Here is an 18,039-nt window from a genome sequence, read left to right as displayed (position 1 = left end):
CATTGTCTTCGGACGTTGTTTGTTATCGACGCCCTTGCTTTCTGTAATCCTGCTTTGAAAAAAAATCAAGCTTTATTCGAACTTTTCATGTTTTTTTATAATTTTTTTAAAGCTTTTTTATAATTACCTCTTAAATTACAAAAATTGGTCATTTCATATATAATTCAAGTGTGAAATTTTTGAGCAAAAAAGCTCGCACTTACTCTAATAGGTATCTATTTTAATTCATTCGATTTAAAATAATTTTCCTCAGAAAATGACATAAAATCATGGTTTTCAAACCCCGCTTTGTAGTGTATATTTACATTTAATTTTGTGTAGCCTTCTACCAGTCTGATGATGTCGGTAGCGATGAAACCCGGTCACTAGTCAAATAAAATAAAAGTGGAAAAAAAACTATATAGCTGTTGATTTATTATACATACAATACATTAGGTCATTATTGATGTTGGTTTTTTTTTTTGCATTTTAACCATACCTCCAAAGCTGACAGATTTTATGAGTGTTACTGTACTTTGATTACAAAAATATTACATATAAATAAATAAAATTTTATTTTGAATATTGTTTATGAATAACCAACTAACCATCTTGTCGCTTCATCGCAGTGGTAGCAAGAGAGAATTGAACGCCACATCCCTCTGCATTTGCAAACATTCTACGCCCGTTCTACATTCATGTATCTCCTCATACCGACTTCTGACCCGACCACTTTTAAAACTAAACATTTTAAACACTCAATCATGCTGTAGTTTGAAAACAAGAGACCAACAGAAGAAAATATATCTTCAAAGTCAATATATCACCAAGATAATGTGAGAAAAATGTTAAAACTTGACAGAATGTTAGCCAAAATATTAAATTTATTATTCTCCAAACATATTTTCGGGAAACAAAGCATTGATTCCTTGGAAATCTGCCAGGAATCAGAATTATTTAATATCATTTTGGACGCTGGATGACTAAAAGGTATTAAGGACCATTTTGTGATTTTCACTTTAGAAAAAAATACGCAAAAACATTAGTATTAGGTAGCTACCTTTTGATGAGCTTAAAAATATTTTGAAATGTTTTTAACAAAATCCTTATGTTTGTTATGTGTATTAACAAGTTCTTTTAATATACGTTTTTTGTTTTTTTTTCTAACATAATATACAAACAAAGAAATAAAAAATTTTTTTTTTTATAATTTTCACAGTATTAACTCTTCATCATTTACCCATTCCTTTAATAAGAAGAAGAATATGTAAATCAGGGCATTTACCGGGCTTACGACCGCCACAGGCTGGTTTAAGTGATCACTTTATACACGTGTAACATTCACCAATTCTACTCATGATTGACAACAGCACTACTCAAATTCTTGGAAGTTCTATATAAATGATCCAATTTCGAAACATTGTGCTTGAATCAGTAGAATTTCACAAGAGACATCTATTGGTGAGAAGGGAGAAGGTTTTTTTTTTTATTTAGCAGAAACTCTTTTATTTGAGTGTGAGATCCGAATCCTGGATTTAATTCACATACATGAGAAACGCCAGAAAATATCATTTTTATTTTATTATTTTAGTTTACAATTTGATCAGCTAATTTATATATATATGATCCAATTTCGAAGCATTGTGCTTGAATCACTGGAATTTTACAAGAGACATCTATTGGTGAGATGAAAGAAGCTCACGACTTCCATATTCTTCTAGGTTGAGATGTCAAAAATAATATAGTTCATTTTAATGTAGCAGTAGGATTTCTAAGAATTTTCATACGCATTGCAGACCAAGATTTAGAATTTATTCAGGGACCACATAAATAATTTACGCTAAGCGAACAGCGTCGGTAATGGTATTATCTAAGAGCAATAAATTTAAGTCGGACTCTCGAGAGACGATCAGAATGGCACGTAAGTAATGCTTAGCAAGACTTAATTTGAATTACACTCGATTATTATGTATACCTTTAATCACCATACTACTTAAAGCTGTAGACACAATATAAATCAGTCCAATTGATACAAAATTCAAGGAATTGTTACGTTTTTAAAAAAAATAACAAATTTTAAGGTGCATAAAAATAAAAAGCATGTTTTCATTTCACTGACATTATCAGACCAGTCTGGTGAGTAAAATTCCTCTGGTTAAACTACATAGTTGTTATTTTTATCTGTGTTTTGCTATTTTTGAACGAATTGAACGCGAGAATAATTAACTGCATCAGTCGGTAGACACTTCACACTACATCCATTGGAGTCAACTGGCTGTAAATCAACAATTAAAATGCTGTATGCTATATCAAAACGATGATTAATATAGGGTGGCCAGATTTACACGAAGTCAATTTGGTAGCAGAGAGAAAAATAGAGGGAAAATTTTGATTTAACTAACCAAGAGGATAATATTCGAAAATCATTCTAAAAGTCTGTTTTACGAGTAGGTACTGACAATTTTTAGCAGTGGTTATTCAAAAAAAAAAAACAAAACCAAGTAAAAATAAACCTACAAGACATCGCTTACTCCTTTCAACAACGTCATATATAAAAAAAACTTGATTTTTCAGGAGATCGTTTTTAAAGTTTAAGAATATAATGAAATGTATTAGAAATGAATATCAAGCCACTGATTGAACTTTTTATTGTGCAACAGATCTTTTTAGGTAAAACTTGAAGGTTTTTTCTCCATTTGAAAAATATTTATAATATTTAAAAAAATATATATATAAACAATACCTTTTCTTCAAAATGCAAAAAAATACTTTCTGCCTTGTAGCGGGTAAATATAAAGTTAAAAATATGCCTCTTTTGCTATGATATAGCACATTTTTGGGCATTCCGTAAACATGCACAACTGAAAATTGATGATTTTTGATATATGACGCTGTTAAAAGGAGTGAGCGATATCTTTGCTGAATAGAATTCTCAATTTAATAATTATCTGCAATAAAGATGTTCCCGTGACCACTGAAGATGCAGCTTCGTATATAACCACAAATTTGGCGCCTTGCGCCTAGCCAAGAATTTGCCTAATGACTATATCAACATTGCACTGGCTAATATTACTGTAACACCGATATTAATGTGGAACCAGCACACACACAAACTGCCATAAGGATTTATTTATTTATTTATGGTTCCCACTCAATGAAAAACGCATAAACTTGAATAAAATGCAGTGCTATACATATCGTTTAAAAAGAATTAATAAAAGCACAGGTTAAATACATATTATTTTTTAACGTCTCATCAAAAATGAAGAAGAATATGGAAGTCTGCGCATTTACGGGGCTGACGACCGTCATAGGCTGGTTTAAGTGATCACTTTACACACGTGTAACATTCACCAATTCTACCCATTATTGACAACCACACTACTCAAATTCTTGGAAGGAGTGAGCGATATGGCAGCAGTGAGCAGGGCTAGTCGTGTGCTCACGCTTAATTTTTTTTTCAATGTGAATTGCACGTTTTTAAGAATATTTATCGAAAAAATATTATTATTTTGTTTAACTCCTAACCTTTCAATAACTCTTTTCTTTTCAAAACCATATAACTATTTGGAAAAAAAACTTTTTTCAGTGCAGAAACGATGTTAAAAAAAAACCTTTTAGTAAAATGTTACCTGAATTTAGAAAAAAATTAAATTGCGAACAAATACTTGGCTTTAATCTCATCGCACAGTACATATGAATTCACAACAGCTATCTGTGTTGGATTGAGAAAGCTTTTACTTAGCAGAAACCCTTTATTTGGATGTATGTATACAAGATCTGAACGCTGTTTTATTTTTACATTCTGGAAAACGCCTGAAAACATGATATTTATTTTTTAAACTTGTATTACACAACGTGAACAATAAATGATAAGGAGAGTGTTATTAACTACATAGCTTTTTCCACTTTAATTTTATTTTTAAAATGACCAGGTTTCTTTGCTAATGACATCATCAGACTGACGGAGTCTAGACAAAATTTAAAAAATTTTATATAGACAACAAGCCAGGGGTTTAAAAATTATAATTTTACATTATTTTCGGAACAAAATAATTTTTATTTTAATGAATTGAAGTCGCGTATTATAGTGATAATTACAAATTAAATATGGTAAGGGTTTTGAAATAAAATGCTTCATGAATTAAAAATGGTATACTGTTCTTTCCACACTCATTCGTTCCACATGTCCAAACTATCTCAACACACCTTTCTTAATTTTATCGATAATGCTCATCTCAGCCTTGCATTTTTTCCTTATATCACCATTCGAACATCTATCATACATTATTTAAAAAAAAAAGGTTTAAAAAAAAGGAAATAAATAGTTTATTAAAAAATGAGACATCTCTCTAAGTTTTTATATTATAATAATAAAACCCTTATCCGCACCCCAATGGTGCATAGGGCACTGCGTCATATAAACGCAGTGTCATCTTGATCGTTTACACATGAAGGAAAGGTGATCAGCCCTCCACTTCAGGTACCAGTCCATGGTAATATTGAATAAATATGACAGTGAAAAAAATCACTTATATTTATTTTACCCCCCTTGGGAATCGAACCCGGGACCTCCAGAGCGGTAGCCGAGCATGCTGACCATTACACTACGGAGGGGGATTTCTTTCAGTTTTTATATTAATATTCTTAAAATATTAACTGATTCAAATAATTTAATCGTGTATATCAAACCCAACGGAACACATATCATGAATAGCAAATTATATGAGCGCATTATAATGTAAACACGACATGTGCTGATTGACATATTTAGTCTAGGTAGTATATTTCAAGAGATATTTAATCTAAATTTATTACTATAAGATAAATAACCAGTTAATTTTTGTGATTCTAATGCATCTAACAGCCTAAGATGTTTTGCAAATTTAATTTAATTAATTGATTCTGCAGTCGCTTTGTGGTAATATCTGTCCATTTTTGATTTAGGTTCTACTTGGTTAATACCACTTTTTCTATAATATTCAATAATATATAAAGTGGTATTTATTTATTTTTTTGGAATTTGGGATGTACGAGTATGTATGTTTTCTAGGGATGGAAAGATTGATGAAGATATAAAAAGTAGAGTGAATGGTGCACTGAAATCTGTTTTGACAAAAATCTTAGAGCTTAACTGATTAGTATACAACGGAGTCCTGGTTCCAACCCTATGGATGTGAAGCATGGAGATGGCAAAGGACGGGAATAAAAATAGACTGAACGCAGTGGAAACGCGATCTCACGGACTTGTGTGCGGCAAAATGATGGATGATAGATGTTCGAATGGCGAAATAAGGAAAGAATGCTAAGCTGAAATAAGCGTTTTCGATAAAATTTCAAAAAAGGTTTGTTGAGATGGTTTGAACACGTGGAACGAATGAGTGAATTAATAATGGTGTAACATTTATGAGGCAAATTTAGTTTATTTAGTAATATTTATTATTTTCATAAAAAAATTATCCTTACCTATTATGCACAAGGATTTGAAGTGTATTCTATTTATATATCGCTCACTCCTTTCAACAACGTCATATATCAAAAATCGTCGATTTTTAGCTGTGCGTGTTTTTGGAATGCCCAGAAATGTACTATATCCCAGCAAAAGCGGCATATTTTTAGCTTAATATTTACGCGCTACAGGGCAGAATGTGTTGTTTTTGCATTTGAAGAAAAAGTATTGTTTTATTATTTTTTAAAATATCCTAAATAATTTTCAAATGGAGAAAAAACATTTAGGTTTTACCTAAAAAGATCTGTTGCACAGCAAAAAAATTCAATAAGTGGCTTGATATTTATTTTCAATACATTTTATTATATTCTTAAACATTAAAAACGATCTTGATACGTGGCTTGATATTTATTTTTAATAATTTTTTTATATTTTTAAACATTAAAAACGATTTCCTGAAAAATCTTTTTTTTTTATATATGACGTTGTTAAAGGAGTGAGCGATATGTGGTCATTATTTTATTATATACCTAATTTAATTTTGTCTTTAATGAAAATATGGATGTTCCCATATATTATTAAACTTTAAAAACGATATCCTGAAAAATCAAATTTTTTGATTTATGACGTTGTTGAAAGGAGTGAGCGAAATAGTACTAGATGTATGGATGTGAAGAAGCGAGGAGTGTACGTATATGTCAGGACAGAAGAGTGTGGTGTTCAATCCTCTCTGCCTATATATTACGATACATGACGTAACGTCACCAACCTATGACCAGAATACTACGCCTCTTTTAATGACTATCGGGTCAGTCCTCGATTCAAAAGCATGAATGAAATGTTCCGGTAGCACTCGCCAAGATAACGTCAGACTCCACACGCAGTTCTATACAGGGTAATATAATTTTAATAGCCGTTGTGATATTTTTATATTCGTGATAAAGAGGATGAATGGAGCCCGCCAGGTGAGGTTGGGTGACGTGACTTGTTTGGACGGCACCGCGGACCGATCTCGCTATCTCAAACAGGCTATTAAATTTGAATATTTAATCCTAATGTGGACCCGACTGTGAATTCAATGTTTGAAGCCAGGGGAAGGTGAGGCTACAATCGAGGAATATCATTGAAACTTTTTTTGTTGACATTCCAATATAGATGAAGAAGAATATGGGAAGCTAAGCATAGGCTGGTGAAGGGGACATTCGCAAACACAGAAATTCATCACCGGCCGACCGCTGGAGTAGTCACTCATTTTTTCACGCCCCATTGTTTTAAAAAACGCATATTGTTTTTTTTAATATATAAGTATGGTGTCGGGTTGTGGTCCCGTGGTTAGTCTTTGTCGCGGACTCTTAAGTCTAAGAGTTTCTCGGTTCGAACCCACTTTACCACAATTTGATACCTATTTCTAATAATGCGCCGCTTAGGCTCACAGAAATAGTATGAAATTGAAATATTTGTGTAAATAATAAAATTACATTTTTTTATATAAAAATATATTTCCATATAAATATATATTTATTTGGAAAAATATTTTCTTTTTTTTTTTACTTCAAGAAGCAAGTCTTTTCAAGACAAGTCTTTCAAAAACTGTTCTTTTCAAAACCTTATATTATTTCGAAGAGAAACTTCTGTTTTTAATGCAAAAACGGTGTAAACAACGGTGTTAGAGAAAATTAAGTTGCGATTTAACGAATACTAGGCGTTAAGTGATCACTTTTACTCTGCCTACCCTTATTGTCTTGTCTTGTCAGAAATATTTAATTTGTTTTCAGAAAATTAAAAAACGATTTTTTTAAATGGAATTAAATGAATACTGGGCGAATGATGCGATCTATTTCAGATCTCCACGGGATGGAACGCCATATTCTTCTGTCATGACATACACTCCCTAGCTTCCTTCACATCCATACATCTAGTCACATATGCCCTCTGATCATGCAGACTTTTGACACCACCAGATTCTAGGTTCTGATTGATCTGGTTGTCTTTTTTGGCCATCCTCGTTCTGTTTCTCATTCACATTTGACAAACATACTATCTTAGTCATTCTCTCGTTGTCCATTTGCTCCACGTGTCCATACGACCTTTTCAAAGAACTTTTCTTAATCTTTTCAATTATGGCTTCATAATTTATATTAATTCACAAAGATTTATATCTCGTTCATAAAAAAATTACTATCTGATATATTTAATAAACCTTGGTTGTTTTTGCCCTCAGCCAATTTAGACTCACTCTACCCAGTTACAGGATTTTAGACTGTCGGGTTTTTAGACAATTTTAGACTATATAATTATTCAGGTGCCTTATCGGCTCATCGTTTAGCAAGCTTACCAATTTTATTAATCACCCGTCTGAAAAGTGAGGATAAAACAAAAGATTGATTGCTTTTTATATAAATATTTATGATCACACGATTGCCTTACACGCATTTTTGAACGGTGTTAGTGGCTACATCGTAGGATGCTACGCATTCTATGGACTGATATGGTCAGCAACGTATATGCTCCAAATAGCAAGAGTTGGGAGACAGTTGATAGCTGATATCAAAGTCCGGAAGGTGTCCTATCTGGGGCATGTGCTTAGAGGAGACAAGTGCGAGCTATTGCACCTAATAGAGGGTTAACTAGTCTGGCTCCGTATAATATGAGATTGGACCAAAGTAGACTGAATGCAATATCTCTCAAATCGATGTATGATAGTTGTTTGGATGGTGATATAAAGAAAGAATGTAAGGCTGAGATAAGCATTTTTGATAAAATTAAGAAAGGTGAGTTGATATGACTTTGCCATGTGAATCGAATGAGTGAAGAAAGAATAGTTAAACAAATTTGAGAGACCAGTGTTTTTAGTAATAAAAACAGCAGGAGACCGAAGAAAACCTGTCATATTCAAGTATTTCAAAAACTTGAAAGCGATCAGGTTAGGAGTTTAAATAATCGGCAGTAATGTATGAGGAGATGCACGAAAGCGGAATACCCGAATATCGTTTGCAAAGACAAAATGGTGTGGCGTTTTGTTCTCTCTGGCTACCCCTGCGGAGAAGCGACGTGAAGGTTAGTAAGATTAGTTAGTTTTAGAAATAATCACATAGAGATAAATCGATTACTGAAATTCAGTAAAAGCTGTTAGCGGCTCTTCATTTCTCCAGTTCGCTTAAGACCCAGCTTTCGTTAAGTCGCATCGTAATTTTTTCTAAATCCAGGTAACATTTTACGTATCTGATTCCTGCGGAGAAGCGACGTGAAGGTTAGTTAGTTAGGAAGGAAATCTGAGCATCCTAGAGTTCAATTTTAATTTTTAATATTCACATGTCAATTACTTTCAACCTGCAGGTTATATTTTCCATAATTTATTTTTAAATGCTAAGAAGATAAAACTATGAAGATTGTTTTGCAAATACACATTTATATGGCATTCTGTTCTCTCACCCTAACCCTCCAGGGAAGTGGTATGATGCTTAGATAGTTAGTTAAGAGGGAAGTCTGAGCACCTAGGACACAGATTTAAACAAAAAAATCTCTTGTATCGAGCCTGCAGGTTATTTTTTCTCAAAGTCTGATCTTCAAAGATGGGGAGACAGTCCTTAACTCGTGAGTTTTCTTGGAGTTAATTCAGTAAGCGTTTCCTCTTCAGCAAGTGGAATCAAATTAATTAATTCCGGGAAGCTGTGTAGCCGTGTAACTAAGTCTTAAAGGGGTAAGGGTGGCAAGTTCCTAAGACGTAATTAAATTCCCCGTTTCCACGTATAATTTAATTAGTTTTGAACGAGTTCACAACTAATGAACACCCATCGCGAGGGTATTGCTCTATATAGGTAGATAATTAATGATAATAACTTCCAAATTTCAGAATATTCCATCAGAACGCTTTCTAGATTGTTCCGATTCCCTAACTTTGCCCATATCCAAATCATCTTTATCTGTATGATCTCGTGACTGTTAAATCTTGGTCCATCCTATCTTTAAACGTCATGCCATGAATATCCTGGTTTCATTTGGGGTTCAATGCTAACCGGTGCAGTTTCAAAAGACAGCATTTTGACGATGTATTACTACGAATTGTTGGTTTTCTAAAGTCTTATCGCGCTGTACCTAGCGAGGGTTTGCAATCTTCCTCAATTTTGTAATGAATGGTAATAATAACTTCCATTTTACGTATTAAATGTTAAGTCAAACACTGATTTTTTGAGTCTTCTACATACTTATATAATAACTTCCAATATTGAGAATACTCCCTTAAACGCTCTTTTAGTTGTTCTAATTCTCTAACTTTGTGTATACTTAAATAATCTTTTTCCTATAGCTTCATAATTTTTCCCTGTAATTCTTGGTCCATTATTTTTTTATCATATAGATGTCCTGAATCCATTTGGAGCTCAGTGCCAACTAGAGCACATTCGGGTAACAGCATTTTGACAGTTTATTACACCGAACCGTATGTTTTCTAATAGCTTCATCTCCCTGTAAAGCTATAGCGCCTAATAGAAGGTCGACGAGGTGTGGGCAGAAGGCAAATCTCTTGGCTCCAGAATACACGATTGAAAGGGGATCAGAACATTTAAGGCGCTGTTTACAGCTGCCCAAGATAGACACACATACTCTCAAGTCAATTACGGCAGACCTGGCATGAAACGTGCAAAAAAGAAGAAGATCCGTTTAATTTATATCATTATTTAATCATTTTCTATTAAATATTAACCAATTTTCATTGGAAAATAGTATGGCAACTCACTAACCTATATAGATTAAACCAAGGGTTCCCAAAGTGTGCGCCGCGGCGCCCTGGTGCGCCGTAGAAAGTAAAGAGGGGCGCCGTGAGTCGATCCTCTATCATTATCCGAATCCACAAATATTCTCGGGTACCTTTAAAGCAACTATTTCTTTTTTGAAAGCTAGCATCTTTTTACCCTGTTACTATTATTGTTGGTACCTACCTATTTCTTTCGACTAAAATATATGTATATGCAAATATAGTCACATTGTCTTTTCCAAAAAGCTAACTAAAGTAGGGCTCCGTGACAAAATATTAAACTTGTAAGGGCTCCGCGGGCTGAAAAAGATTTGGAACCCCTGGATTAAACCAATTACGAAGTGTATTTGTCTGGGTTTGTATACAACGTTTGTTAGTGGTTCAAATCATTATTTGATCAGTTTCAATCGAACGTTACCTAATTCTAGAACTTACGAGGTATGTTTGTTTAGATTTGTATTTAACGTTTACTAGTGGTTCAAATTACGATTTGATCAGTTTCCATTGAATATCACCTAATTGTCTTAGTAAAGCGGTATGGCAACTCACCCTTGCTGGGCCCCGGCGCGCCCTTGTCGGCGCAGCCGAGCGCGCGCGTGAAGTGCTCGTCCACCACGCTGGCCACGTCGCCCGAGTAGTGCGTGAACACGACGCAGTTGGCGGACACGTACTGCGCGCGCGACCCGCCCGCGCCCGGGCAGCTGCTGTCGTCCTCGTCGTCCTCCGCGGTGCCGGATGCTGGGGACAATCATAGAACACAGATGTAACCTCCAACTAGCTAAACTTCATGTTTAAGAAATGCTTGGTAGGGTCGTTTTAGTGCTTTTTATGTCTTAGGTTTATAAAATAGGTTATAAAATTATAATTATAATTATAATAGGTTTATAAAATTGATCAGTATGTGGATATTCGTTTCTTAGCTAAAAAAAAACTAGCTAAAAAAACATTTTGTATTTTTATTAACTACTGTGAGCCAATCAGGAACTGTCAGCATTTCATTTTTTTTGACATCTCATCAAAGATGAAGAAGAATATGAAAGTCTGGGCATTTACGGTGCTAACGACCGTCATAGGCTGGTTTAAGTGATTACTTTACACACGTGTAACATTCGCCAATTCTACCCATTATTGACAACCACACTACTCAAATTCTTGGAAGTTCTATATATATAGTATATATATGAACCAATTTTGTAATATTATTCTTGAATCACTAGAACTTCACTGGAGACATCTATTGGTGAGATGAAAAGAAGCTTTTTACTAAGCAGAAACTTTTTTATTAGTATGTGAGGTACGAATCCTGGATTATAATCACACACATGAGAAACGCCAGAAAATATCATTTCCATTTTTATCATTTAAGCTTATAATTTGACCAGACATTTTATTTACAACATTTTGAGTGTGTCCAAATACTATGTTACACGTGTGTAAAATGATTACTTAAACCAGCCTGCCCTATGCACCATTGGGGTGCAGATAAGGATTTAAAAAAATAATAATATAACTTCCAGAAGTGTCCAGAAAGAATAACATTCAATATTTGCTGGACCGTGTTTATATATCTAACAGTTTTTTTGAGAGAGTCAACGGAAGATAGGCAATCATTTTATCGCTAGGCACATCAGCTATCAGCAGACCGGTACCCAAATTTATTTATTTTTAATCTGTGATTTTAGGGGTACGGTAGGGTTTTACCGTTTGATTCAGATCTGATCTTTTCTGTCAAATTTTGAACGAAACTTTTGATATAACTAACCCTTTCCGGATCTCTAACTTACAGTAAGAAAAATGTAATACTGATAGATCATAAGGAACTCTTACTAAAAGGTGGGTTCATACATGATAAAGAATAGTGAAGGGCATTAGTACCGTAAACCAAGCTAGGACACAAAATGCCGAACCATCTTCTATTGGAACGGAAAGTCTGCTGACGACAGTCAACAGACCAGCATCTTCTGGAGAGTTTTACGTGGTTTTATCCTAGCAATGAGCAAATGCTGAGAAGTTCCTGGTTGGTCTTCACTAGATATTCCCAACACAGATTAAAATTAAACATTTTTTAGCTAGAAGAAACGAAAATCCATTTAATGATCTTGCACAATATTAGCGAGGTAAATATTAAATGTGATTCCCAACCAAAAAAAAATTGAATTTAAGAAGTAAACGCATTAGAAACAATAAATATCTAGTTTGTTATTTTTTTGCAGTTTCATATTTCCTTTGTCTCGATATATTTGTGTCAGTTTTGTACCAGCTGTAAGAACCTTTAATGTGAAGGTAATCCATAAGTAGAAAAACTAGTTCTGCGAGTGCTCGCAGTCGGAGTAATACAAGAATGCTAATTTAATGTGTTATAATGTGAAGTGGCAAGTGTTTTTCAAACGTCTTTAAGTACAGCAATGTCCAATTAATTCACTCGCAAGCACTGAGGCCTAGCAATTTATTTTTAAATATATTTTTCTTATATTATTTATTGAACAGAGTGAATGGTGCACTGAAATCAGTTATAGTAAAGAAAACCTATCAGCAAAAGATAAACTGGCAGTACACAACGGAGTCCTGGTTCCAACCGTTATGTATGAAAGTAAAGCATGGAGTTGGCAAAAGAGGGATGAAAGTTGACTGAATATAGTCGAAATGGGATCTCTCAGTGCCGCAAAACCATGTATGTTATATGTGATTTAAGAAAAGAATGCAAGGCTGTTATAAGCATTATCGATTATTATACGAGAATTACTTATTGACTAATGAATGAATGGTGAACTAAAACCAGTTATAGTAATGAAAAATCAATCAGCGAAATCTTAACTGGCTAATCTTAATGTATGACTTGGCAGAAGAATGATGAAAGACTGGATGCAGGCAAAATGCGATCTCCCGGTGCCGCAAAACCATGTATGATAGATGTTTGAATGGTGAATACAAGACAAAACTAATTTTTGAGGCGTTTTTTTTTGGATCAGATCAGAGGAACACCGAGGAAAACTTGGCATGATCTAATGAGTCAAAAAAATCCACGGCAATTGCCTAGTTCACAATTTATCAGGTTCTCTGCGTCCTATGTGCCCATCCACCACAATTGCCTTACCTCTACCTTACTATTGATGCCTGTTACAGCCAGGCTTCCATGAATGCGCAAACACTTCATTTTGTCTCTAAGAGATACTCCAGCCGCCAAAATTTCCTTTTCTCCACCTTACTATTTTAGGACGCCCGAGGAAAATTTGGGATGATCAAGTATTTAAAATTTTTGGGAGTCAGGAATCGAAATAATGTAGAGGTGAATAATGTTTGCGATTAGTTAGTTGGCTTATACTTAAGACTAAGGTAACGGATGTGGCTCAAAGAATAGCGGAACAAAAGTGAAACTGTTTTTTTTTTGTTTTTTAGGTGGGAATTTAATTATCATTTACTGGATTTTTGTTTCTTCTAGCTGATTAAATATGTTTTATTTGAATCTGTAGGAACAGGAGGGATAATCTAGTGCGGGCCAAACAGGAACTTCTCAGCATTTGCTGATTGCTGGGAGGAAACCACGTTGCACTACTCAGGTGAAGGCGGACTGTTGACTGTAAAGTGAAACTGGGTAGGTCATGTGGCACGTATGTCTGAGGATAGATGGACGAGCAGGTGCTTGACTGGAGGCCTAGAAGTTTGGGTAGACCCCAGACAAGATGGTCCGATGACATTAGAAAAGTGGCGGGCCTGCACCGGTCAGTCTTCACCCTAAGCTGTTGGACCAGATTTCTTGGCTCTTGTCCATGACCCAGTTTTTTAGGTTAAACTTGATAGTGCTGTGACGGTTAGTTAGTTAGCTAGTAGTTGAGGTGGTCTGTTACGTACTTGAGGGGTATTTGGAGTTACCTTCGGCGCTCGCGCGGCCGTGGAGGCTGAGGTCCTCCTCCTTGGCGCGCAGGCGCGGCGCAGGGCGCGGGGGGCTGCCCGCCGGCGAGGGGCCGCCGCCGGAGCTCACGGAGCCGCCGGAGCCGCCCGCCAGCCCGACCCCCACGCCGCCGGAGCCGTACACGTCCTGCGACAGCGGCTGCGACTGCACGTTGAACTGAAACACAAAAGCGATACGTGAGACTTGGACTTATTGACTCGCCGGAGTCATTCGGATTGAATTGCTGGAAGGTGTATATGTTTATGAGTTTCCAGTAAAATCACCAAGGCGACTGACACAGATCGTACGCCCTGTAAGCATCCAGATTTCCATATTCTTCACATTTTTAGTGTTTTTTCTTAGACATATATCGCTCACTCCTTTCAAAAACGTCATAAATCTAAAATCGACAAATTTCATTTGTTCGTGTTTTCGGAATGCCCAGAAAATGTACTATATCCCAGCAAAAGAGGCATATTTTAAACTCAATATTTTTTACACACTACAGGTTAGAAATTGTTGTGTTTGCATTTTGAAAAAAGGTAAAAGCTTAATTTTTTTTTTAAATATATTAAATATTTTTCAAATGGAGAAAAAACCTTCAGGTTTTACCTAAAAAGATCTGTTGCACAGTAAAAAGTTCAATAAGTGGCTTGATTTTTATTTTTTATACATTGTATTATATTTTTAAACTTTAAAAACATTCTCCTGAAAAATCAAGTTTTTTGATTTATGACGTTCTTGAAAGGACTGAGCGATATATATGCATTTATTTAAAAATCCATAAACCTAATCAACATTTTGTAGCAGAGACCCACCAAGCCACCTTATTTGTCTTGTCGGTGGAATTCTTCATCCATACGTTGTTTTTATTTTGTTTCTTATCTATTTTAACATACTATACACAACTAATGTGTCCAAATACTTGTTGGCAAATCTGGGTTTCTCCTGACGAGTTTTTATTACAAAGTGTTGTGAAATACTAGTCAATATCTACTCAATTGGTCAGGCGTCTCCCAGCGTGTGAAATAATTCGGGAAGAAAGTGTGTTCACTTTGTGTTACCAGTTTTGCACAAAGTGAACGATGAATTATAAGGAGAGTTTCTGAAATGTTTTTTCAGATACTTTGTGGCACATTTTATAAACTTTATAAAATTAAACAACTTTGTTTATACCACTTTATTGGTACACTTTTTCCAAACCGGTTTCGACAAGAACCTTGTTATCCTCAGGGTTTATGCACTAATTTTAAAAGTTTGAAATGTTTTAGATTTATTTTTTCTTCTTTTCTTTTCTTATTTCTTCAGCTAGCTGATATTGCACTTATATAAACTATTATTTACACTTGTTTATATAAACCCAGATGATGACAAGGTTCTTGTCTAAACCGGTTGGAAAAAGTGTGCCAAAAGAGTGGTTAAAACAAAGATGTTTTTATTTTATAAAGTTTATAAGGAGAGTGTTATAGTACCATACCACAATGCTAACAATACGTTGATAGTATGATCGATGATATTTCCCCTATAGTTTGTGTATTATCCCACAATCTTGGTATCATTGGAGCTCCATTATCGAGTTTTCCGTATTAAAAGCAGACCACATGTCTTGTCCATTTCCCGGAAGCGCACGTTTACCGGATGTAGCCTGGTCTCGTAGCCACTTTGCTAATCTGATACAATGAGACGTCAGAATGGAAGCGGAACAATTGTTTGCCTACCTATGTACTAAGAAATCGTACAAGTACCTACCTACTCTGGCTTATTAGACACGAGAGGGGTATCTGTCTATGCTCTAATTTTAAGGCCTAGCACTCGCTAAGTCGCATTCACTCCACCGGAGACCACCGGAGAGGTCACATATCGCTCACTCCTTTCAACAACGTCATATATCAAAAAACTTGATTATTCAGGAGATCGTTTTTAAAAATTAAAAATATAATTTAACGTTTTTAAAAATATCAAGCCGCTTATTGAACTTTTTACTGTGCAACAGATCTTTTTAGGTAAAACCTGAATGTTTTTTTTTCCATTTAAAAAATAATAGTTTATTTTAAAAAATAATTAAACAATACCTTTTATTCAAAATGCAAAAACAACACTTTTTACCCTATTGTGGGTAAATATTAAGTTAAAAATATGCCGCTTTTGCTGCAGTAGATTTTCAGGACATTCCGAAAACATGCAAAACTGAAAATTGACGATTTTTGACGTTGTTGAAAGGAGTGAGCTATATCTGCTCACGCCCGATTTTACAAAGAATGTATGTTGAAAATTTTTTTGAATATTAAAAATATTTTTTACTCCTTACCTCTCAATAAGAATTCTCTTTTCAAAACCATATAATTATTTCGAAGGAAAACTAATGTTTTCAATACAAAAACGGTGTTTTAATAAATAATCAAATACGTAAAATGTTACTTGGATTTAGAGAAAATTAAGTTACGACTTAAAGCTGGTTCTTAAGCGAACTGGAGAAATGAAGAGCCGCGAAAAGCTTTTACTGAATTTCATAAATCGATTTATCTCTGTGATAATTTCTAAAACTTCAGTAAGTTTAGTATCTTACTAACCACCAGGTAGGCAGGGAGAAAAGAACACCACATTAATCTGTCTTTGCACGCAATCTTCGCCTCTTTCATAATCATGGATTTTTGATACATACTCGCCGATTATTCCGACTCTAACTAACTAACTAACTAACCATCACACCGCTTCCCCGCAGGGGTAGGCAGAGAGAATAGAGCGCCACACCACTCTGTCCTTGCAAACATTCTTCGCCTCTTCCACGTTCATGCATCTCCTCATACATACCCGCCGATTGTTACGACTTAACCTGACCACTTTCAAGTATTTGGCATACCTGATCGTGCCATATTTTTCTCGGTCTTCCTCTGCTTCTTTTCCCGCTAACATTCGCCTCATAAATTTGTTTTACCGTTCTTTCCTCACTCATTCGTTCCACATGTCCAAACCATCTCAACACACCTTTCTTAATTTTATCGATAGTGCTTATCTCAGCTTTGCATTCCTTCCTTATTTCACTATTCGCACATCTATCATACATCGTTTTGTCGCACATTATTCTGAGAGATCGCATTTCGACTCCATTCTGTCTACTTTCATCCTTCTTTTGCCAACTCCATGTTTCACTACCATACATTAGAGTTTAGCTTCCACTGATAGGTTTGTATTTGCTATAACTGATTTCAGTGCACCATTCACTTTGTTCCCAGCATTCACTCTCCTTTCTATGTCATTATCAATCTTTCCATCCCTAGAAAGAATATTCCGACTCCCTATATATATATATATATATATATATATATATATATATATATATATATATATATATATATATATATATATATATATATATATATATATATATATATATATATATATACACATATATTTACATATATATATATATATATATATATATATATATATATATATATATATATATATATATATATATATATATATATATATATATATATGTTTATATATATATATATATATATATATATATATATATATATATATATATATATATATATATATATATATATTTATATATATATATGTATATATGTATATATATATATATATATATATATATATATATATATATATATATATATATATATATATATATATATATATTTATATATAATGTATTTTGTACTTGAAATTATAATATATTGTGAAATGCAAAAAAAAAAAAAAAGAGTTAGGTATATGTATCAATGGAGTTTATATTTCGGACACCCGGCTAACATTCGCTAGGACAAAAACATAGATTCTCTTTTGAAGGGGTCTTCAAAAGGACCGCTATACATGCAGAAGGCTGCTAGCCAGTATCGGTCCCATAAAGGCATTCCGCGCATCCTTCGAGCGGCACTTTTTGCGATGAAAACAATTGGCGTTAATGTCCACCATCTATATATGTTATATTAAAATCAATTG

At 34.2% G+C, this 18,039-nt stretch overlaps 1 protein-coding gene across 5 annotated transcripts in view; it reads right to left on the bottom strand.

The window, feature by feature from the left end:
- Nucleotides 1-18,039, bottom strand: part of LOC148313384 (protein vestigial-like) — an 84,075-nt gene that overhangs the window by 36,900 nt on the left and 29,136 nt on the right. For 3 of the 5 annotated variants that reach the window (XM_088263545.1, XM_088263536.1, XM_088263561.1), the window contains 2 exons: nt 14,031-14,247; nt 10,731-10,919 (listed from right to left, as the gene is read on the bottom strand). In XM_088263545.1, coding sequence (XP_088119671.1) covers nt 10,731-10,919; nt 14,031-14,247 — 406 coding nt within the window. The remainder of the gene's footprint in view (nt 1-10,730; nt 10,920-14,030; nt 14,248-18,039) is intronic. The other 2 variants (XM_088263553.1, XM_088263570.1) reach the window with 1 other exon arrangement.

The sequence above is a fragment of the Brachycentrus maculatus genome, unplaced genomic scaffold (genome assembly GCF_059751285.1).
Source record: "Brachycentrus maculatus isolate JH-2025_06_01 unplaced genomic scaffold, ASM5975128v1 h1tg000013l, whole genome shotgun sequence".
In the NCBI taxonomy this organism is placed as follows: Eukaryota; Metazoa; Arthropoda; class Insecta; order Trichoptera; family Brachycentridae; genus Brachycentrus; species Brachycentrus maculatus.
Note: the sequence above shows the minus strand (reverse complement) of the source record. Positions and strands in the feature narration are given on the sequence as shown.